Here is a 25,540-nt window from a genome sequence, read left to right on the forward strand (position 1 = left end):
AATCAACTTTCTCCCGGCTCCTTTCCAGCGCACTTCGCTCAGCCCTAGGATGTCCACACCGTAGGTGTGCATGATGCGTGTGGCGTGCAGGTCCTTTCCGGGGGTACGCAGGGTGCGAACATTATATGTCCCAATGCGCATACTCGAGTTGTTAGAGAGGATTACCCTACCTGTTTCATTGTCCATTTCCATGCAAGGTCGTCGTTTTACAGAGCCGGTTGTCGTCCGAGGCTGCTGTGTAGGTGTTTTGTTAATCTGTTTCGTTTAAGGAGGCAAGGTGATTAACCCAGCGCTCCCGAGGCCTGAGCCATGAGGGCCCTGAAGGTCGGCTCGACCAGGTTTTTCTGTCAGGGATTTCCTTCCCTTAGCCAGAAGGTCAGTTTTATGGCGCCGGTCACTCGTCCTTCGCCCCCTGCTGTTAGCTACAGCGTACGCTGCATTGCCCGGAGGTCGCCGCGGGGAGGCCAGCAGATGGGACTTCTGATGCTGACAGTTTGGCATTTCCCAACTTTTGCTATGAACACATCTATTGGCGTCAATGTGTCCACTTGGGGCCGACCAGCCGTTGACCGCCAATTAAATATTACCGAAAATTAAATAGCGCACTGAATATAGATGAAAAGGCAAAACAAAATCGTGCACTAACGTTCACTACCAACGCACAAGTGTTTACAATTTAAATTTAATAAAATACCCAAGTTTAGTGACACATGCTAGCGATGCACAAACGAACGCACTCGGGTGACCCAACGTTTAGCTGAAACACTCAATTTGAAATTGGAATTTTTCGGTTATTAAAGGTGCACAAACGAAAAAAAATCGTGCACAAACAAACGCACCCAAAAAAAGTTGGAGTTTTAACATTGGGTGATCCAGGTAAATGGACCTGGTGACCCAACGTTTAGCTGGAACACCCAATTTGAAATTTTTCGGTTATTATAGGTGCACAAACGAACGTACCCAAAAAAAGTTGGAGTTTTAACCTCCACTAGTTCCAGTGGCGCACCTAGGATTTAATATTGGGGGGGGGGCAAGGAGGAGAATGTAAATTAGTCCCATATACTCTTTTTCTTCTTCCCAGCTTAAATTCTCGTTTATCGGTCTTTTGTCTATTGCACTCGGTGTACCTATACCATGGTCCCCACATCCTGAAACGGGTCCTCAGGCTAGGATATTTGGCGGGCCCCCTACCTACCGCTAAGATTAAATGCAGTGTGAAACACTACATTAACGTTTTTCAAATTGTGTTTTAGTTCAAATCAAGGGTACTTAAACAGTGAATTATTGGCGATTTTTAATACATCTACTTTAATAATGGAGCTGTCGAGTATCGACACGTAATAATCAAAAAATATATTGCACAATTATATAAGTAATTGAAAATGTTCATGGCCATGAGGTGTAATAGCGCCGCAGGCTACTTTTTTACTATTAAAGCTAATTTATGATGTGTGTTTATCTCACTTATCTGGTCAACCCGAGACGCCGGGCCCCCAGGCTAGAGCCCTGTCAGCCCTCCCCAGCCATGACCTACACCGCTTCGGAATTCGGGTCGACACCGAGAATTGAAGGTATTGGGTTTCTAAAAAACCTGACATTAATGTTTCGAAATTTTTGTGTTAGAAATTAAAATCTAAGAAATTTTTCTAAAAAGGGTGCTGGAGAATTATTACAAATCATTTTTTGCCGTGTTTTTATTTGTCTAACCTATTGGCTTTCAATTTCAATGTTTTTGGGGGGGGGCAAGGCTCCTTGGCCCCCCCCCTGGGTGCGCTACTGACTAGTTCTAACTAAATTAGTCTACTTTGTTCTTTCCTTCGTGTATTATGAATAAAATAAAAACCGGTGAATGGTATTTGATTAGCTAATAGCCATAAAGAATAAAAAAAAGCAATGAGAAGAGAAACGTCAACAAACTAAACGTCAATCAAAACGAAAAGCATAATAATAATACGGAAGCCAATTTTGGAAATTATTGTATTTTATACCGACATATTATTTCTGAAGGAGCAAGCAATGAATAGAGTAAAGTCGATTAATACAGCAGCCATACGAAATAACCCATGTCATAAGGTTGCTTTTCATTTATTACAGTATTAAAGTGTATTATATAAATTTAACCTAAAATTAATATTGAATGTATTTCCACGCCAGACTTTTTTAACGTGAATAATAGACACTAAGTAATAGTAAATGGTGAAGATAAAGCACTCCATATCGTCAATAAAACAAACCTTGTATACATATATATCTATATGTCACAATGAACATAATAAATACCACACCAGTACATCCTATATAAAACATAATAAATTTCATTACTAATAATAAATACGAGTCAATTTGACCTATTGATGTAAGAATCAAATGAGACATTAGCGCTTGCCGAAATTTATTTAATGCCATCTTCTAATTGAGATCTAAAACATAACACAATCTACTGCAGCGATTTCCAAACTGGCAGGCGCGCCTCCCTGGAGAGGTGTGGAGTGTTGCAAAGGGAGGCGCGAAAAGTTTAACACAATTAATGTAACCACAGGTTTGCAGTTTGCAAATGCATGGTTTATAAAACGGCCGCTAGTTATAAACTACATAGTTATAAACTACATAAAAACAGTCCTATAAAAGGTTGTTTGCAAATCTGTCTAAAAATATGGAGACTAGTCTATTTGGTTGAAATTTAAAAAAAAAAGTGAATAAATCAATGCAAGGACCAAAATTAGAGTTTTTAAAAGGGAGGCATAATATCATAAAGTTTGGAAACCACTGATCTACTGTAACCCAGAAACGTAACGGTTTTCATTTGTTTCTGGGTTTCTTCAGTGAGTTCTTTCTCCAGTGGCTTGATTGTTTAAAGCACTCGTTTGGTAAGCAAAAGACGTCTGTTAAAACCCCATTTACTCAAAGATTTTTTTAAAGATTTCACTATTATATATGCCATTTCAAGTTTTGTATTCAAATAAATCTTTTTTTACAACTTACAAAATGTCCTGGCTACCAGTATATTACGAGAGATCATCATTTAAGAATTATAATGTGCTGTGATATTAGCCCCTACATTTTTATCATATATCACCGCTGCTCAATATATAGCGAAGTCAAAGATGTTTCATTAAAGTGTATTGTCGAATGAAATATATTGTGTTCAAATAATAAGTGTTTTTATTTATTTCTCTCCCCAGGAACACGAAATGTCTTACGAATGTTTGAACAAGAATAATTACGATCATGATAAATGTCATTTACATTTTGACAACTACAATGCATGCAAGAAGTTTTGGGTAAGTAATACATAATATCTTAACAGATAAATGGTAGCTCCTACAAGGTATGGAATGGGGCGATTCCAGATGTCGGTCAATTGAATGATGATAGAACTGGAGATCAGTTATCTAGGCACCGCCATAGATAGTGGTGCCAACTTAGCGTTGTTCTTTCCAGATCCACCATTTTTGAATACCCTGGCGTGTGGCGTTAAATCTAGTGTTTTTTGATACCACAATTAAATTTCCCATAGAAACACTAAAATATTGCACCAGATATCAGTGTTGCTAACCGTATTGTAATAATTGTAGTATTTGTACTATAATTTTGGGTCCGCGTATTATATAGTATGCCTAAAATGCTATAATTTTGAATTTGACGATAAAATTTACGAGTAAGAAAAAGAAATGACCATTGTTGAATTTGCTGATTTTGATCTGCGAAAATAATGCGGAAATGCGGAATGGAATTTGTCAAATTCCTAGGCAAGAAATATTCATTATTCACCGGAAGAGCAAAAAAAACTCTTGAAGTTTTTTAAATTAAGTACTTACTGTGAAAAAATATTTTGTTCAAGAGTCAAAAAAATCTGTAACATTTTTTTTCAATCAATTTTAATTAGACTTGCTGGTTCAAGTGGGGTTGGTAAGTTGATAATTTAGGTGTTAAGCAATTTACGGAATATTGACCGATTTTGTAAATATTATAAATGTAGGATAATATTGCTGCAGTTCAGTGCAAGATTGGAATGTGAAAGCACACCATCGACGTGTCTTTGTAACAACCTTAAACCTTGCTTTATTACATGTAGATACTTTATATTAGATTTGTTGATTCACATTGTATAATACATGCCTTAGCACATTTAATTTATCTAAATTTAAATTACGGTGTGGTACAAAACATTGGTTGGTTCTAGTATATTCACCAGCAATCACTGACTTGCAATTAGATCTCTGTATAAACATACATACCATATTATTGGAATTTGTTCAGAGCACAATTTAACCAGCTTGTCTTTAAAATTGCTTCAGGGGACTGTCACACTTCATAGAAAAAGGCAGGGAATAGAACCTTACTTGCCTGAATTAGAAGACCGAGAGAGAGTGAAAGCGGAGTTTATAGCTAATTTTAAGTAGTAATATTTTTTACTATGACATCATCAATAATTAATAGTAAACCACATCAGTTTATTTGATTATGATTGCATAGGACTATGTGTATTTACAAAAGGTTTCATTTATAATTAACTGCATTTATTTTAATTAAAACAAGACCCTATTAATTATATAACTAACTTGTGTTTAATTATTTTTTATTTTGTAAATCACATACTCCTACATATTACTTTTCCATTGTAGTTTTTTCTTAAAATTATTTTTCAATTTTTAGATATTTTTTAAATAAATTAGAAAAGAAGCAATCTATATATCTGCATATAATAGATGCAAATTATACATGGAATGGACATATAAATTATCGTAATAATAACGGAGATGAGGATTAAATGAATAAAAGTGCACAAAGCGTAAATCAATAGAGTGTAATCCAATGTTGGTAATAAATTGTTTGTAACTTTTCATAGAAAGCAGCTGAATATCGAAATCCTATTTCACACATAAAAAGGTATGTACATTGTAAAAACGGTTCATAAATCAATTATCAATTAGGTATAATGTCACTTGTATTCGTTTAATCCATAGCACCAATTATTAAAAAAAAAGTACATTTAATTTTACATGTCTGTGTATTCAGTATTGTGATTGTACATGATTTGTAATAAAAAAATCTTAAGCATAAAAAATATGTGTTTAAATTGAAAGCTATAATTTTATTACATATGACTGAAAAAATCTAAGTTGAGTACGTACCTCAGATTCAGCCGTCACCTCTTGCATTTTTCACTACTCGGGTTCACCTCTTTCGCATGACACGCATTCAGTCACATACAGGGTTTGTAGTAGTGTGGCACGAATGTGCATAAATTGACTCAAGTTTTCTTACCTCCAATTTTCTACTGAAAAACTATGTATGCCTAATATACTTGAGGCTTTGGCTCCCTATTGGCTACTAGTAAAATCCGCTAACCACATTAATTTAGGACTGCAAATAGAATAGTTGTTTTGGAAAGATATTTTTTTTATAATTTAGAAAAAGCGAATGGTGAACTAGAATGACTTGAAACATGTTGATTAGAAAACCATTTTTAAAGTTGGTCAAAAAATATAAAAAATGGCAGCTGATAGATATAACTTACTATTCAACGAACCTTGACCCCTATATACTGAAGCCGGCCCCTAGGCCAGGATCTTTGGCAGGCCCCCTTACCTATCACTAAGATTAAGGGCAGCTTTTTCCAAATGATATTCTGCGGGATAAAACTAAGAGTATTCCTTGTATTTTTAGCATTTTTGTATCTTTAAATAAATCCGCGTAAGTGATTGAGTTGTTTGCACTCGACATCATATTAATACTAATCGCGATCCTTTTTTGTGGTAGTCAAGTAACACGCGACCTCTCGCTGTTTTGGACAAATAATTATTTGTATTAATCAGGAAACACACTAAAAATAATTATAAAATAAAATTCTACAAATGAATTACATAGCATGTAATTATTATCAATCATCACATCACTTCAAATTATATTGTGCAACCACATTTTTAAAATGTTATTACACAAAGAAAAATAGCAACTTTTTTTTACAATCAGAGAAAATTTGTGATGGGTACATGTTTATTTCACTTATATCGTTGTCCTGCCACGTCAGGATCCCAGGCTAGAGCCCTGTCAGCCCCCTCCCTTGTAGGGGCATGTCATGCAACCAACCTCCATTTGTAATACTGTTTTACTAAAAAGGAAGCTGCATTATTTGATAGTTATTGAAATTCCACATGTAACGGAGTAACCGATTTTGGAAACCAACAACTTCGTATAATACCTATCATTTTAATTATCCTTTAAATAATAAAACTCGACAATTTTTAAAAATAACATTTATTATTTCACGAATTATTGTTATTAGACAAACAATGTACACAAAATAATAAATAAGTAATGTTTTTCATTACGGCACTCATCCATACTGTATAATAATTATATTATTTTCATACATCGAGAACTAGAAAATAGACTGGCCTAGACTAAATTTAATATTTGATTTATTTTTCCGTCGATATGGAAATTTTGGTATAATTGGTTTTTAATGAATTTAATTTCATTAATAATTCTAAATCATTACATATGTATGAGATTAATTTAAAGTGATCGTACATTCCTGATGTTTCCATGAAAAAATTTTGATGTCTAGTCCAGAGCAAGATACAAATGGATTTGTGATACTGTTTACTAATGTTTAATATTATGTTCTGATACAAAATGTCTTCATATTTTTGTGTCCGCCGCGGTTGCGGTTGTTCTCGGTCTCGACTAGGCTTCACAAAGACTAAAATATAAATATCCCTAAATCATCGCTATTTGGAGATGAACATGATTTTAAGTTTATCGAATTGAACTTATTTTTTGATATGATTTGCTTTCATAATAAAACTAACACGATTTTAACACTTAACACAAAAATATGATTTATTTACTTTTTTTCTTAGCACATTATAAAATTATATAGAAAATATTAGGTACATACTACATCTTCGCAAAACAAGAAACTTTTTATTGATGTTTGCAAATTATATAGTGCGTGTAATTGAAACGATAAATTATTTGAGATTATGAACACAGAATTGATTTAGTTAACATTATTCTACTTATATGTTACATAGATTATTCTTACAAACCATTTTATTATCGCGTTATTACAAATTTTATATAGGCACATTCAAAGGAATATATCAATGACACAATAACTTAACCAAATCATAGATTTTGAAAATGACACTATCATCATTCATAATAAAAAAAATATTCAATTAAAAACAAATACAGCAAAAAAATATCTACAACATAATGATTTAAAATGAGACAATAATAAAATTATGTACAATAATTTAACCTTGACTATTTTGTTGTACACCTAAACATTTCTCCAAATACACACAATAATAATAATACAGGTAACCCTCATTCATTGCGACACTGGAGAGTGGGAACTCATTAAATCGCGATCAATTTTTAATATTTTCTTTATCCCACAAATGTTTTGACATATGCCACTGCCAAATTTTTTTATAACGAGTGGAATCACGCACATACAATCAGATTATTTGACAATTACGGAACAATTTACATAGTAAGTGCAGATAAGCCAAGCAGGATAAAATATCTACCTAGATTCTTTTTTGCAATGCGTAACAAAATGCATATTATTTTGTTTAGTTTATTAATACAGTGTTTCCATATTTAAAATCCTTTTGTTTCGTCTACTCCCACGTTGACTGCGAAATTTCGCTTATTGCGTGCATGTCCAATACATATCTCCTGCGATCAACGGTTACCTGTATATTATTGAACTGAGTTTCAGGACAATTGAGCGAAGACAAAAACCTGAGTTGTATTTTAATTTTTCCGGGTACATTGGAACAGCTACAATACAATTATGATAAAAATGATGATAGAAATCGAAATAAACAATAGCTACCTATCACTGGGTGATTTCATTAATGTCATTTAATAGTGTAATGTGAATGGGTAGTGTTAAAAATTTATGCTAAGTGAAAACATTTTTTTACCTGTCGAAAATGTAAAAAAAAAAATACATCCACAATACATACGTTTTGACGCACAAGCCAAATTGGGGTTTAACTCAAGATTGTGACCCTGTGTGTTACCACATGATTTAAATAACATGATCATGAAGATATAAATAAACTATTTTGTACAATTCCTTACATTTCACAAAACTTTAAAAAATCCTAATGTTTCTTACAATATAATAATAATTAATTGACAAAAAAATAAATGCATTATGACTTAACAATAATTTAATTTCAATACATTAGTCTGACAGTTATATTTACGATTTACTAAGAAAAATTTGTCAATTAACTACAAGAAAATTTTCTAATTCAACAACATAACTATAATGACAGGACAAAAGGTAAAAGTGGAACACTTAACCATTATATAATAATATAAAGCGAGTATTTTTTTATGTTAAAGATACGAGTTATTTATATAACATTTTACATAACATCCAGTTATCATGAGTTTGTGACGATTATCGTAGTCCTCATTGCATTTTTGGGAGCAGCCATGTGTTCAAATAACCATTTTTTAGGTTGGACATATTTTTAAATAATTATCTATAAAACATACTAACTTAATCCAAACAATTAATGATAGAATAATATGTTTGTAAACACATTTTGTCAATATCAATGAAAATCTTTTAGAGCATAATGCATAATCCATAATTAGTAGCGTAAGTAGAAAAGATAAGAATAGTTACATGACAACATTAAAATGAGACGACTCTCATGGTACAGTGCGTAAGGCGCTGGTCTTCCATCTGGGAGCTCTGGGTTCAATCCCGGTAAGGACACAATATATTTATGTGATTTTCACAAAGCCTGGGTGTTTGTGATTTTTCAAAATTACTAACAACCACCGTGTACGAAAAAGCAAGGATATGGTTATCAATAATAAAACAAAAAAAAAAAACACAAAAATGACAAATTATTTGTACCTTTCAACGCCATGACATTTTTGTCAACATTGTTTATGGGCCAATTGAGTTCATTTGCTTGTTTTTCTTCTTTGCAGTATGACTTATATCTTCTTACTGTCACTTTTCATATCTTTTTGGATTATTAACACATCTAAATGACTTACAGTGCGCACAAATAAAAGTTTAACTTGATTACTGCGGTACATCAAGTTAAACTTTTCGCATTTTAAGTTGCTGATTTCGACCTCATAAGTTAGACATCTATTTTTTACATTTATGCTTCTAAGTATGGTTGCGCATTATGCTCTCTGTATAAGGTTACAAAATCTTATTTGAGTATTACAACAGATTATTAAGAACATGTTTTCGATACCTACTAACTGCTGTTTGAAAAAGTGTATCTATCGTACATACTTTTGTATATTGTATGTATTGCATATAAAACTTATACAGAAATAATACATTAAAAATAGTACTTATCATAGTATAAAAAAAGAAAATCCTAATTACATACTATTCTTTGTTTAAATTTGAGACCAGATATTATTCATTGATCAACTGAATGAGAAAAAATATTATTATGTCGAATAAACATAAAATTCAACCATCATAATTTGATATGGGTATATGTTTATTTTTATAATAGATATATACCTACTAACTATTTCAAATGTTATCAGGTGTTGAAAATTCAAGTTCAATCAAAATGGCTGTTAAAATAATAGGTAGACATTATGACATGGCTGTTTGTTGTAAAATATGTATTACATATGCATTATTCTTTTGTACTTACAACATACAATAATTTACATATTATGCAACAGAATATTTCCTTCAGATGCTTTACACAAACGAAAATAATTACTCATTAAAATACTTTAAAAAGGTAGAAACAGAATATGGTACATTTATGATGTGCGCGATGTGGACACTCTTCAAAGAATGGTAAAATAAACAATTTAAGTACAAAGGTAAGAAGTGTCTGTCATTAATGAAAACATTTAGAAATTTACCTTTAAAAAATTGTTTCCATTTGCTATGTCCCTGTTTAGATTCACAATGTTATTTGTACATTTCAACCTGTTCGGATGCCATAAGTGACCAGTAAATACCGGGGAACAAAACAATACTGAGACCCGGGTGTGGTTATAAGAAGGTACGATTCTCAAATGTGGAGAAATATGGGATAAACTTAAACACGTGTTAAAGAATGTTGTTTTAAATATTTACGTCTGTATCAAAAATGCATTAAAGTTTGTCACGTAAACGCAACACGCATTCAATATTAGAAATATTTCGGGACATTCAAGGGGGGCTTTCTATTTATTGCCTTTATTAAGTCATAAACGAAAACTGGCATAAAAGCCTTGGTCTTTGTTGACTAGCTTTCGCATTTCTATCTTATTAATTTAAATAACATTTGAATACAGAGTTACGGTGACATCCATCCATAGGTTCCACTTAATCAGCAATCTTTTGTTCTAATGTCTTACTTACACAGTTGCCAACACGTGTTAATACAAATTTTTTTAAATTTGTTTAAAAAGTTTATTAAATATAATATCTACCTACCTTATTAGTTGTCTTGTTAAGGAAGTAAATAAATATGAAAAAAAATATGATACATAATTAGTATAGTAAAATAAAAATGGAATGACATATCCACAAAAGAGGAATATAAATTTTTTGTACAAACATTAAAACAAAATCATATGATTTATGTATGTAAATTGTTTTGGAAAATCTCCAAATTTAGAATTAATTTTAATAAAAAACCAAAGACAATCAGTGTCTTAAATAATCATCTAGGTATATTATTTTCAAAACAACTTTGGTAAAGAGGATTTGTGACTTTAACCAGTGAAACATTACTGGAAACAGGCAAAATACTAATTAGCCATACCTACACAATCTTCTAATACAAAAAACGTTTATTCTGTGATTTTCAATGACCTATGTTACAATGAAGCTAAAATGTCTTTAAAACCGTCCCTTTAACCTTTTCTATGCCTCACGATATTAATATGGCGATAATTTATGGCTTAGTATTCCATAATTATTCAAACAGATGTCACTGTGTGTTTAATTTTTTAGATTACACAAATCAATCGACAGTGGCTAGTAATTTGAGCTTAGTCGGATGACATAACTCGCGAAATTTGTTTGTGCGACCTGTCGATCACGGCCTCATAGAGCGAGATAACTCACTGAAGGCATAGAAACGGTTAAGAATGACTTGCGCGATTTAAATTACTACTTATCATTAAATTGAAAGTAGCTTTATCAATGTGATGTAACTGATTTAGATCCTCATATTCAAAGTCTCACAGTGACAATAAGACCATAGAGATTGATAGAGTGCTATATTCTCTATTATAGAAAGAGAATTACAATTTATTTGTATTAGATACAACATTTGATAGCAATTCAAAAATATTTTTAGAATGGTCGAATAATTGAAAATTATAAATAAATAATTAATATTTACAGCATCGAATGCATTGCTTGTAAATAAAAAAGAAAATGGCGGCCTTTTATTGACGTCTTGCTTTAGTTACTTACATTGGTTCTGTTTATGCGACTTTATAATATGATTGTTTGGTGGTTCATTGTATACAAAAACCTTTTTTTTATGCCTGAAACATAAATGCAAGATGTTTTCATCCTGGCAAATAAATCTCGGCACAAGTGTGAACTGTTACAAATAAATCTGCAAAGCAAAATGACATTACACGTAATTTAGGCATTAGACAGTAAGTAGTTGTTCATATATTATTTCAACTTAACATTACATAATAACGAAATTTTTGATTTTCAACGAATTTGTTTTTTAACGAATGGATGGGTAGAATGTGATCAAAAAATACAGAAAATTGTGCAATGTCTTTTATGGTATATATATAAAAGTCCTATCTGCACGGAAGATGGTTTTATTTAAACAGCTTTGGCGCAAGTGTTGCAGTTTTGCAAGAATGAACAACTCTTATGTTTTGAGCAATAATTGTCTGTCTCCATTTTTCAATGGTTTTTACACATAAAATGATATAAATAAATAAAATAAGTCTTATAAAGGAATAACAGATACATAATAATATGTATGATTTTGGATCAATTTCATTACAATTATCTAAAAATATTATAAACTATCTACGTATTACGATTATTAAATATAATTAATTATCAATTAACATTACAGACTAGCTGATTTTATTAACAATATTCTTGAATCGATGGCAATTTACGTACTGACTGAAAATATTTGACATATTTAGATTATTTTTCTTTTGGTAGAGGTACCTACCATATTTGATCGTAAGCCGAGGATATTGAAAATAACAACATGCATTTTTTGATCATTCATGGGTTCGAACCCGCGATCCACAGCATCATATTTATAAAAAGGTGACCGCTCTACGAACTATGTCAACATTAATACTCAAAAGAAAAATTGATAGACATGGTTAACCACATATGGTACCGAAGATTCAATCCTAAATATAATGCAATAGATATAAATAGTGTAAGTTGATTTATTATTCCATCTGTAAGTGTAGCCAGGCGTGAGATCAAGGTCAAGATATAGATAGAGATTAAAACATCTCTTCTGCAATCGAGATATAGTGTTGGGCACTTGATGTAAGGCGATCAGGTACTACATCACACCCAGTACTGGCCTACAGAGTTGAAACTTTAAGATGTTAATGGAACGGATGTCTGTATCAGTGCACCATGAAGATATCCTGGGCTGATCACATTGCCAATGAGGAGGTTTTAAGACGAAAAAACTTATAGTTACTATCAAGCACATAATCTGGCTATATTTATTCCAGCTTATAATGCAGGGAAAGGTAGAAGGCAGCAGAAGTGTAGGTAGACGGAGATTCTCTTGGATGTGCAATCTTTGTAAGTGAACAAGTTGATCGACAATCTTCGATAGAAGACGGCCTCAAAATATGGAGAAATAATAAATGCCAGACAGGCCTTAAAATTGGGGCACGGTCAGTGTTTGATATAATGTCATATCGTCGGCTTAACTAGAAAACTGCTTATCTACGTATTTGGTCGAAAAAAAGTTGAGAACGCCATTTTGTAGAGAATTTTATACGTCATCGAACTGCAAACTACGTATAATTAAAAAAAATATGGCATTTGCACAATCTTCGCTTTAGAAAAATGCGTAACTTCTAACATCATATTAGTGACAAGAAAAGTGCGTATCTGCTTTCATTCGCTCTAAGTTTGGCGAGCAGCGAGCAACGTTCCTGTTCAGACTAGTTCAATTGCTCAAATTTGGTGTTTTTAAACGAATCTTCACATTATTCGAGGTATGTTATGTCATTATAATATCATTAAATATTAAGTTTATATGAAAAAGTGCTGTTTACATGTTTAAAATGAACTTTAAATTCACTGTGGTAGATACCTACTTTTCTCATAAGAGTGTGTCAGTAGATACGCAGTTTGCGGGCGTTTGTAATACGATTAATATGATATTATTATTTTTGTTGATCCCATTTCTTGTACTAAAACTTAATTACTGACACTACAAAAGTATAGAAAATAATTTACAGTTTGATAATAAATATTATTATGGTTATTTACTTGTTTTATTAAAATTCACGGAAGGGGTTAGTGACACATTGAATTTTTATGTTACAGAAATCAACCATGTCGTCGTTAAGAGCCCATAAAATTATGAATGCCCTTAAAAATTACGTCGTCAATGATGATGGTAGTCTCACAAAGAAAATTGAGCCAGTGGAGACAAGGACTGTAAATACAATTATTGATTCAAACAATCTTGAATTAGGTGAAATTTGCATTTCGGTAGCACAGGTGGAAAATGGTTATGAAGAAAAGACAACTCATTGTTTGCGCAAGCGGAGACTCAAAACTATATCCAAATGGAGTCAAATAACATTTTAGAGACAACTCATTGTTTGATTGAGCAAGTGGAGACTCAAAACTACATCCAAATGGATTCGAATAACAATTCGCTAGACGATGTGTTAGTCTTTGCAGAGCAGGTGGAAGGAATACATACAAAAAAGGAGGTACAGATTAATGCTAGTCTGTCAACTGAAGATAACACAGTTGATAAACGAAGATCTCAAACGGGTCAGATGGATAAAAACCAATGGGCAATCGCAAAAAAGAGAGAAAAGGGTGAATCTTACAAAGGAAAAAAGAAAATAAATGGAAAATGGAAGTATGGCATCGGCAAAGAGAAAAGAACACTGAAAGAAAGGTTTAATTGCAGTTCCTCAAAGAAAGATCGCTCTGTTATAAAATATCAGTCGATATCAGAAGAGAGGAGAGTTATGTTTAATGATTTTTTGGAAGTTATCTTGGGCAGAAAAGAAAGTGTTGGTTAATACGCTTGTAACAGTTAATGCAACAAATAGAAAAACCAGTACGAAAAAAGCATCAAGAAGATCAACTTCCACTGTGCTATCCTTAAAATGCAGAAATAGATATGTCAGAGTGTGCAAGAAACTATTTTTGTAAAAATTTTATATGTTAACATTTTAATAAAATATTATTCTTCCATAAGTTAATAGTTCAAACTTATTTTCCTATGATTATACTTGGTAGGAGAAAAGCTTGCTATGTAGGTACTTCTTTCAGCTTGTTATATCATGCTGTTACATTCATTGTGTGTTGATAATTGGGTAATATTAGTATTTTTTTTTTTTTTTTCCGACCATGTCCGATCCTAATAGGATCATATGGGCCTCCACAGAGTAGAGGTTTGAATTAACAGATTTTGTTTTTACGAGAAATGGATGTCAGCCACTTGCTCAACCTATTAGGTCCATACCCTGACTCACACACATATTGAAAAACAATATGTGTACTTGCCAGACCCAGGATTCGAACCTGGGACCCACGGCATGATAGTCCAAAGCTTATGCCGCGCGGCCACCGTGGGTGTGATATTAGTATTAGTATCCTCACACTAAATTTGCATACTTAAAATAAGTTACGCAAACTGCGTATCTCCAAATTTTATGTTGGTAAGGAAAAGAGAATAATACGTATCTGCATTTTTTGTGTTTTTTGGGAGACAGGTTAAAATTTTTCTTAATATTTGAATGCCAAATCAACAAAAATTATTATTTACGTAACATATGTAAAATTCACAACATGATATTGGTTACAACTGATTTTATTCAGTTTTTATGCTCTCCTGAACATTTTGCTAAACTGTAGATAAGCAGTTTTCTAGTTAAGCCGACGATATATTATGTACTGTGGAACAGAGACTAGAATACTCCTCTCTTGTTCAGTGGGTCGTAAGTTTGAGTTCTGCGGTTGCGGTTTGGCTTAGGCAGTGTTTAATAGAATTTTATAAACTAACCATCTGCAATTTGTATTCTGTGACTGAAAAAGTTTAGTGTGCACTATTTATGTATGATCTTCACAGTTTAACTCCACCTTTCGCTACTGTAAAATAGTGAATGATATACCAATTGTCAGGTTGTAGCGCTTTAATCGGACAATTATTTATACTGGTGGATACACAAAAAAATTGGTACTTCCTTTTCTTCAAAAGTGTAAGGAAGCTGATATAAAATATGATCGTAAATAAACATAAGCCAAATATTTTCAGTCAATAATAATAAAAACCTTTCTTAAATTTTTTAAAATCCTTTCCTAACTAATTTATTCGTCAATGCAGTAGTATATTTAATCACAACCAATATTTGTAGTTTATAGCGGATTTCTAGCAAATTTAAAAGATTCTCCGATGAGTTAAATAGCTCTTGTAATCCATTGCTAAAGTGCAACACTACAACTAAACTACAGCAACAGACATATTATATTATTATCTTAATATTAGTAGATAGGTGATGTATTATGAATACTAGGGATCACAATCCAAGACGTAATTTTAAATCCTGGGATTAGCATATTATTTTAAAAACAAGGATTAACATGTCCAATCCCGGGATTAATATTTTTCAATTCCGGGATTAGCAGTTTTTGAATACCGGGTTTTTTTTTTTTTTTAAATCTTGGGTTCCATGGATAAAGAAAACAAGTGAAATTTTCTAATGTCTGGCACCAACATAACAGTTAATGGTATTTTTCCTCGATTTTAATACCTTTTGATTTGATTTTGATTTTAAAAATCTAACAAAAAATCCATACATATTCCATGTATAAATAACACATAATAACATGTAAATGATCTATGACTTCCACAACTCACTGAAAGTATATAAATAAAATGTTTAAAAATTCAATTTAATGATAATGACTGATAGGTATATATTTATAGAAATAACAATAAAATATATATATAGAAACTAATGAATTAAAATTATCCAAATAAGGTTTTCTTCAAAATCTTTGGTGTGCTTTTTAAATTTGAAAATACTATACGATAGAAAAAAATCTAACATTAGAACCACATATTTATGTTTAAACACGGAAATGTCGTCAACTGTAAATATTAAATCGTGGACATAATATCGTCACTGTTCTGGCAGAAGACACTAATTCGAAAAAATTACATATTGAGTTAGTTATACCAAAATGTTCTTTATTTCAAACTTTACCGTCTGGAAACCTTCTTAATAAATAAACAGACTTTATTTTAAAGTCATCCTTTTTACGATTACTTAATAAACTCACATGATAGACCATTTCAAACATTTTAACAACTTCAAAGTCAAATTACTCAAAACTAGTATTCTCCAGTTAGTGTGTTCTGCCAGAACAGAGACGATATTATATACTAGCCACTATCTTTAAAATTATACACTAGTTAATCAAAGATTTAAAAAGAAATTTCGAAATCCCAGGATTCAAATATTTTTAATCCCGGAATTGGCGGGATGCCGAGGTTGCAAACCCTAATGAATACGATATTAGTTAGGAAAGGTTCAAAAACATATCATATGACAATGATACAAATCCATGATATCAATATAATAATATCCACTCATTACAGCAAGCTAAATTCTAAATGACTAAGCTACGATTAACATTCTACGTAACAACAATAAATAAAGCTGTAAAAAAAATGTCTTTAGCATAATCACTGGATAAAAAACATTCCAAAAGAGTGTTGATCACATCGTCAATCTTTTTGGATTATATTTACAAATAGTTAATATATTTCGGTCTTGAGCACGCAGTATCCACGCACTTTTTAGCATTCTTGGGCGTGCGTGAGTCACTCCGACTGGTGCTTGATTCTAAAGCAGTGTATTTTGAAGTGACGGCACATCTGACGCACCTGCAAATTAATGAATAATGTTAAAAATGAGCATAAAGAAATACATCACACATCTTTTGAATTAAGCAGATAAGAGTACATGGAGTGTATGTAGATCATAGTTTCTCAACCGGTGGTCCGCGAAGATTTTTGGGTGGGCCACAAAAATTTTCTGCAGTTCAAAAATAGTTACCTAGAAACAGAACATTTGAAGTGGGGTTGTATTATATTCCGAAAATTGTTTAAAAAATAGTGTAAATATAAATATTTATTATTTTATTCCAATGTGATGGTCCGCAAAACATTTTTTGATTTTTTTGTGGTCCGCAGATGTAAAAAGGTTAAGAAACATTGGTGTAGATGACATAGTATAGTGGTATCCAACAAGGCGGGTCTAGGATGATTTGGCACCGCGAACTGGCCTCCGCCGATTGGCCTCCGGTAATTGGCCGCCGGTACAATTGGACGCCGACCCAATTGGCCTCCGGGACGATCGGACGCCGGTACAATTGGGCGCCGGCCCAATTTGACACCGGCCCAACTGGCCGCCGGGAGATTGGACGCCGCACGGCTGAATAAAATGCGCAAAGGAAAAGACGTACGTAACGACTTGGTAGAGAAAGTAGACGCGAGACTTTAATATGCTTCTATCTACTTAGTAGTTGTACCTAATATATTTTGCGCTTAACGTATTTTTATTATGATTGATAATAATTATTACTTATGCTTTATGCTGTTTATCAATAGAAAAGAATTATTTCCTCGTCAGAACTTGAAGATGTGCATAATTAAGTGGTTTATTGTGTTTACCTACCTATTCATATTAAAAAAAAAACAAATATTAATAATGAATTGGTTGGTTAAAATAATATCTTTCGGCGTTTTTTAGATTTCATGTTATTATAATTGAACTTTATATGTGTACATAATCCGTAAATACGTATTTTGAAGATTATGAAATTACAAACAATATAAGTAGGTAAACTACTTGAAAGGTACCTACATATTACATTATATATTATGTTGACAAAGCGAATTTGTAACTTTATTGGAAGTTTTAGTCATTTAAACACGATTTTGAATACTGGATAAGTCGATCCTCCCAAGTAATCGTTTTATACCTTATCATATTATAGGTTACCCAGTTTGATGGTATCCATAATTTTACAAATAACATGTTTTTATTTGATGTGAAGTTAAAAATCCATACCTACCCAATAATTAGTTAATGGATACCTACAGTTTTTTAAATTGTTTTATTTATAAAAAAATTGACAATTAGGTACCTTTTTATTGTTAAAGGTTTTCAAATTAACTCTCGCATAGAATTCTTAAATCATTGGTTTTGTATGGCAATTAATTATATAATATAATTCATATTATTTATTGTATCGAATACCTCATAAGTAATGTATTTATATTCTTATAAATATAATGGTTATTAAGTAATAGGCCTACTTGGAGTTATACAAAAACTATCGGACGTATTGAGACATTTTGTAGTTGTGAAAGAGTCCATTATAATATGCAATTGGATTTCTACAACCATAATCCTGTATATTTTTTAAATACGGTTATCAGCACCTTTAAATGATTGTATTTCTGAAGCCTTTCCTTGTTCATTACATTAGAATCTACTAAATAAATAATATCTATACCTCAGAGGCAGACGGCGGCAACTGCCATATTCTCAATTTTTTTCAAAGAGCAAAAAAACAATTAAAATTTTTGATGAATGCCTATAACTAATAAGAACTAAAAACATAAACAAAAGGCGATCATCTTTTTGGTAAATTTAATTCATTAAAGCACTTTTAGAATATTTAAAAAAAATAAACGTTTAATTAAATTTAGAATATAAACTAAATTATTATTAAAATAAGCAGTAATGATTAGCATCGTATTGCCTCTTACGCGAAAATAGCCCATCATTCCGACACATTGTCTTGATCCCAAAGTCAACCGACAAGAACTTGGCAATCATTTAGTTGGATAGTCACGAAGATTGACTGTAGGACATTTTTATCAATTATTAAAAATGGTTTCATCTTAATTATTCCGTCAAAAACTCATTTCTGAAAAAAATGGAGTTGCGTTAATCTGCTTCCGAAGAACATGAATAACGTTGTGGAATTTATATTCAATCGTGAATTTATCATAAATGTCACAAATTTATATAAGTAATATTACACTGACACTGCCACAATGATCAAAGAAAATGTCTATGACGAGGATTATACATTTTTTTATTTTACCATTTTTAGTTGTTATGAAAATCTGCCCCGAAAATATACTCCGAAATTATGGTCTATGTATACAAAGGTAAATAATCATTAGGTATTTTTTAAACATCTCAAAATACTATTACTAAGTAGATAATGCAAAAGTTAAAAGCATTAACCCTACAGAATGCACCTAGATCAGTGATGGCGAGCCTGTGACACTAGTGTCACGCGAGATAATTTTTCATGGCACGCGAATGTTTTATTTTAAAAAGAGAAAAAACCTACAATAATTTAATAATATACAAGAAAGTTTTGCAAATAAATTAATATTCCTATAAGTAAGTATATAATATTAAAATGAAGTATATGAAAAAATGAAAAACGACAGAGCAATGCGTGTTTTCTTCGGTGTTTAATATTATTTTAACCAATCGACGAAAGTCAGGCAAAAATGACAGATTAAAAATAAAAATATTCAACCAACAATGATGACAACTTGATGAAATTTATCGGCAGTCATTCAAATATAAACAGCTGCTTATTATTTTACCTCAAACATAATCGCTAAAAACGGAAAACCGCTTAGTGACAGGGAATATTATAATAATATGAAAATAGCGTTGCTAAAATGCTTACACGATCTCTTTGAAATTTTGAAAACAAGGAAAAAATTATTCAACGAATAAAAGATTAGCTTTCGGCTAGAAACACGGTGAAAATATAATTTGAGAACTTAATTGTAATCCTTAAACTTTTTCAATAGCATTCTTAAAAACTGGTTTTCATCTTTTTCTCATGAAAAACTGCTCGGTGTGTCAGACAGTCCAAAAATTATAATAAGGAAATTTTGGCAGGCATACGAAAAAAGGTTCGCCAACCCTGATCGAGATAATACTATTAAACCTATTTTTCTCCAAAAAAGGGGTTTTCAAACTGTGTTCACTCCTATAATTCTGTTTAATATAAAATTTCTTTTATTGTGTTAACTGTCAATTCATGGTAGAAATGAATTGTATTATTGATTTAATTTAATAAAACGCAATTTTTTATCGTACTGACCTACTGACTAGACTAGCCACTGGGTGGACGAAACCGGTCGCAGTTATAAAGGTTCATCTGATTGGGTCATCGATATATTTAATATACTTACATATTAAATTCTGTTCATTTCTACATATTAAGTCATAATTATTTGTGTTATGTTAATAATTATTTAATTTATAAATACGTGTTGCAATATAATCAGTTAATGTCGATTTAATGATTTATTTTCTTCCAAACTCAATAATTACCCAGTATAACCTAACTAAAAAAATACGACATCCAACAGGATTCGCGCCCAGACGCGTTATTGGCAATCGGCTTTTGTATTTTAAATCAAAGTAGGTATTGAATTATCGATTTCGGGATCACTCCAGTGTTTTATATTATATTTTGCTGATAATTTTGTTTGGCTAGGTATAATGAATCTGGACGAATCCACTGAATGGCCCTACCCTTAGATTACTAGCCGATGAGTTAGGCATTTTTCGAAATTCTTGTCCTATTAAAAATATTTTAACGCTATTATAATATTTTGTATGATTCTCATGAAAATGACCAATCATTTTTAACCCCTGACTAACGATGTAGTTAGATTAGATTCATTTTAAATACCTGGGGCCTTAGCACGTACCCGGGTATTTCCACAGGTAAATTAAAAATAATTCCCTATTACAAACATCGGCTTCCTAGTGATTTATATAATAGGTATTATATATTTCGACGTAGTTACACAAAAAAATACAACTCGTAAAAAATAAATAAAATAAAATCGAGTTGGCTTGAAAAACAGCCTTGGTCAGGTGACAGATGGTGGTATTGACTTTTGTTGTCAAAGAGGATATATAATTATTAAGTTTACACTGTTTCTTATTACTATTTTGTTATACTATTTTTGTTATATTAGGTATACGTATTCATATTCCGACAGTGAATTTTGACCTTTTTGACATTTTCTTCAGAAATAAATATTTATCTCTTCTTCTTACTATGCCATCCCCTAGCGGAGGTCGAACACCATCAAGGTAATATTAGCTTTGTCGTCTGCTACCTGGAATAGTTCAGTGGAGCTGCACTCGTACTAATCACGGAGGTTTTTAAGCCACGAAATGCGGCGCCGTCCTCTGCTACGCTTAACATTAATTTTTCCTTGAATGACAAGTTGGGGATACTCTACTTTTGTCCTCTCATAATGTGGCCGAGGTACTGTAGTTTCCTGGTTTTGATACTACGTAGAACTTCGTGGTCCTTCCCTATTCGAGTAAGAACTTCAAACATATTTTGTCACCCGGTCAGTCCAAGAAATTTTGAGGATGCGTCTATACAGCCACATCTCGAAAGCTTCAAGTCTCCGTGACATCTCTTAGTATAGCGTCCATAATAATGTTTATAATAATGTATTAATGTTAGCTATACTATCTATCTTTCAACAAAAATATGTATTGATGAAATACACATTTAAATTAAAGGTGAAATTTTTAACATATGAACATTTCGACTTAAATTAATATCTACTTCACTCTACTCCAGTTATTTTTAAAATAATGTAAACAAATATACCACACTATGAAAAAATATTCATTTACCTATGCACCATGCTGAATTTTTTAAGTCAACTTTTCTTGAAATTCATCTAATGTGAGTTAGCGCGTTTTTTGTAAAATACGTTTAGTAATAAAAATGGAATAAGCAATTTTAAGTCGAAGATACCTACTACCTATTTCAAACGATGGTGTATTAATAATAATATACACCTACATACAAATCCGCTTTGTCAACATAATATATAATAAAGTAGGTACCGAATACGGTATAGTTTGCTAATTATTATAGACTTATTTTATTTATTACGTATACGGCTTGATTAATATAAATTGCACCTAATTATTAAAGATCGTCATTTCAAACAATGATATAATATAAAAATTAGGTATGTGGGTATCTTTCAAGTGGTTTACCTAATTATATTGTTTGTAATTTCATAATCTTCAAAATTCTTATTTACGGATTATGTACACATATAAAGTTCAATTATAATAACATGAAATCGAAAAAACGCCGAAAGATATTACTTTAACTAACCAATTCATTATTAATATTTGTTTTTTTTTTAATATGAATAGGTAAGTGTACACAATACACCACTTAATTAGGCACAACTTCAAGTTCTGACGAGGAAAGAATTCTTTTCTATTTATAAACAGCATAAAGCATAAGTAATAATTATTATCAATCATAATAAAAATACGTTAAGCGAAAAATATATTAAGTACAACCACTAAGTAGATAGAAGCATATTAAAATGTCGTGTCTACTTTCTCTACCAAGTCATTACGTAGGTCTTTTCCTTTGCGCATTTAATTCAGCCGTGCGGCGTCCAATCTCCCGGAGGCCAATTGGGTCGGTGTCCGATTGTACCGGCGGCCAATAACCGGAGGCCAATCGGCGGAGGCCAGTTCGCGGTGTCAAATCGTCCCATTCCCAACAAGGCACTTAATCGTATCATACCCTGAGGTAAAACAGAATCGTTAATAAAATTCTTGACAAGTCAACAAAGTTTCACATGTTATTTATATTGAATACACAGAGTGTAAGATATTAAATAACACTTAAAAACATCCTGCCAAAAACGTTAATAATACCAATTCTCACGTATGGCTCGGAAATCTGTTGTGTGACGAAAAATATGGAAAGGGTTGGGTTGATTTCAGCAGTGTGATGTTGTATCTTCGGATTCGCAAATGACACACAGACAGGATGGAGATTGTGATGATATTACCTTTCTTTTGACAAAAATATAGTATAGTATGGAATTTACATTCAGAGATATGCTTTGTTTTCAAAACTTAAAAAAAGTATTTTTTATTTTTAATATTGTTCACTAGGACCGCTATAAAATGTTGGGTGATTGCCTAGTTTGTCAAGGCCATATTCTGGCCTTGATTAGTCTTGAAAGTCATAGTATCCCCAAATGAAAATACACTCCACAACGTCACCTACGAGAGTGCAGTAATGAGGAATGGTTTTGATAGTTACCACACAAGTTCCATAATGAAAGTGTGCCATCAGCGACAGGAAGCAGATGGAGTAGAGTATCGCTGGTTCAGCACGCGGTGACATCACGCTGAACATGGCTGCTATGGCTACGGGAGCCATCATTAAGTTCAGACCCTCGCATCGTGTGTTGCTCATTTGTGACACAATCAACCGGCACTAGAAAGATACAACACAAAATGTGATATTACAATGTATTCAACATATTATAATACTATAGATGTTGTAGTGTATGCGAGTATGAATCTCCATGCCAGAGTCAGGTCAAACGAATTTTTTTCTTCCAGAGCAAGAATCTAATCAGTTAACTCATCCACCAGTCCCCCATACATCGAACTCCACCACTAAGCGAATAAAAAGTCCTGCTTTGTTTTGACACACATCCGGAAGGCTGAGCTAGCTAGTGTTGCCAATAATAAGGTTAATAATACAAACTAATTTATTATATAACATCATAAATATTGTTCTACAAACACTTTATTATGATCTCGATGTGTAAGTTTTTACAGATTGTTAATTTGTGATATAATAAATATTATCAATTATTTAATACTAGCATATTGTGATAGGGGCTCATTTTGTAATTGCCCGAAAACATTTCTCAATGGTTTCAGGAACTTCATCTGTCTTCTGGCCGATCAATAAAAGCGCTCATAGTGTATATGACCAGTCCATCTTTACAAGAGACAACATGGTTAAACATTAATGAGTGGTTCATGAGGCGATGGCTTCACGATACTTACACTGACATTACTAAATAACGTTCCACAGAGCAAATAAACCGCTCTAGGATCTCGATTGAGGAGGTCGTTTGGAGAGGCCATCATCCACAAGGTGGTGAGTGCCATGGTGGCACAGAGAGACCACAGTGGCCGCGATCCTTCACTCAAGCCGTAACATTTACCGCTGCCGCTAGAGTATGATCTGAAACACAATATTAAATATTTATTAACCGATTAAATATGCAGAAGATAAAGGCAGAAATTAGATGGTTTTAAAATGTGGTGCTCGAGACAGATGCTGAAAATCTCATGGATGGCTAAACGTACCAACAACTCCGGATTCAAGACACCATGTTGTGCGTTGACCGGATGTAAAATTTTTTGGTCAATATAATATATAAATTTAGCACACAGGGAAGATGACAATCAGAAAAAACTTATGATATTTGGTCAGGTTGAAGGTCGGATAGGACGAGGAAAAGATCCCTCCAGATGGACAGACCAAATCATGAATGCCGCGAGTTTCCCACTGACACAGGTCCTCAAAGGGATAGAGACAATATGTCATGGAGGCTTTCAGATGGTTGCGATGATGAAAAAGAAATAAACAGAAAAAATTATTTTATCAGAGCCGAATGAAAATAAACGGAATCTCATGGACTTTGTGCAGCTGATGAAAATATCTGACGGTAGAATATCAAAGTAATAAAAATAGATATTGTGAATAAAGGTAAATGGACCAACTTGTAAATGTTGTATAGAGTAACGGGAAGATTGAGCACCAAAGACGTCAGGTAGATGAGGACTTCAAAGAGTGTTCCGGAGTTGTATCCAAAAGGAAGGTCAAACTTCCAGATGTAATGGCCACCAATTCCGGTCACCAGAAAGACAAACGCTGAACTCTGTAAGGAAGTTAAATGTTTTATTATCATATTGATTTAACATGAGATTTGTTTTAGCTAGCGTGGGAAACGAAACTATTTACAATTGCACAATTATTCTAAGTAGTTATTAAGGTATCTAACACGCTTCCGTTATTTTTCTTGATCCAATATAACACGGATATCACTCAGGGCTATTCCATATACAAGGTATCTGCAATAATTAGTAACACACGGCACTGCGTCTTACTTGATTAGAATCTCCAATTGGATAAAAAGTCCAATTGGAGTTCTAACTGGATGCATTTGGAATAAAGTATGGCATGTTAAAAACATCACGCCCGACAGCTAACTTACCGGGATAATTAATTGCCTGAATACAAGATATCATATTTATAACTTTTTATATTGATTTTGGACTTAAGTAATATGTTAGAATAGCCCTGGTCAAAGTGACAAATGAAATAATTAAAAATAGGTTTCACTGAAACACAAAGAAAATG

General features: G+C 32.3%; 2 protein-coding genes across 3 annotated transcripts in view; one reads left to right on the forward strand and one right to left on the reverse strand.

Moving 5' to 3' along the window:
• Window positions 1-1,895: 1,895 nt before the first annotated feature.
• On the forward strand, window positions 1,896-5,068 carry LOC147077859 (coiled-coil-helix-coiled-coil-helix domain-containing protein 7). The gene is made up of 3 exons (XM_085960897.1): window positions 1,896-2,073; window positions 3,183-3,281; window positions 4,299-5,068. Exons 1-3 carry the CDS (start codon window positions 2,017-2,019, stop codon window positions 4,401-4,403), a joined length of 261 nt encoding a protein of 86 aa, XP_085817023.1. The 5' UTR covers window positions 1,896-2,016; the 3' UTR covers window positions 4,404-5,068.
• Window positions 5,069-16,943: 11,875 nt separating this feature from the next.
• The window catches only part of LOC147077860 (ethanolaminephosphotransferase 1-like), a 43,732-nt gene continuing 35,135 nt past the window's right edge, over window positions 16,944-25,540 (reverse strand). Inside the window, exons 5-8 of one of the 2 annotated variants that reach the window (XM_085940146.1) lie at window positions 24,901-25,058; window positions 24,178-24,358; window positions 23,417-23,593; window positions 16,944-17,135 (exon numbers count right to left, since the gene is read on the reverse strand). In XM_085940146.1, coding sequence (XP_085796272.1) covers window positions 17,073-17,135; window positions 23,417-23,593; window positions 24,178-24,358; window positions 24,901-25,058 — 579 coding nt within the window. In that variant the 3' untranslated portion in view covers window positions 16,944-17,072. Of the gene's footprint in view, window positions 17,136-23,250; window positions 23,594-24,177; window positions 24,359-24,900; window positions 25,059-25,540 lie in introns of those variants that run through there. The other variant, XM_085940145.1, reaches the window with a different exon arrangement.

This window comes from Rhyacophila brunnea, unplaced genomic scaffold (assembly GCF_057557595.1).
Source record: "Rhyacophila brunnea isolate RB1 unplaced genomic scaffold, BYU_Rbru_1.0 scaffold_12, whole genome shotgun sequence".
In the NCBI taxonomy this organism is placed as follows: Eukaryota; Metazoa; Arthropoda; class Insecta; order Trichoptera; family Rhyacophilidae; genus Rhyacophila; species Rhyacophila brunnea.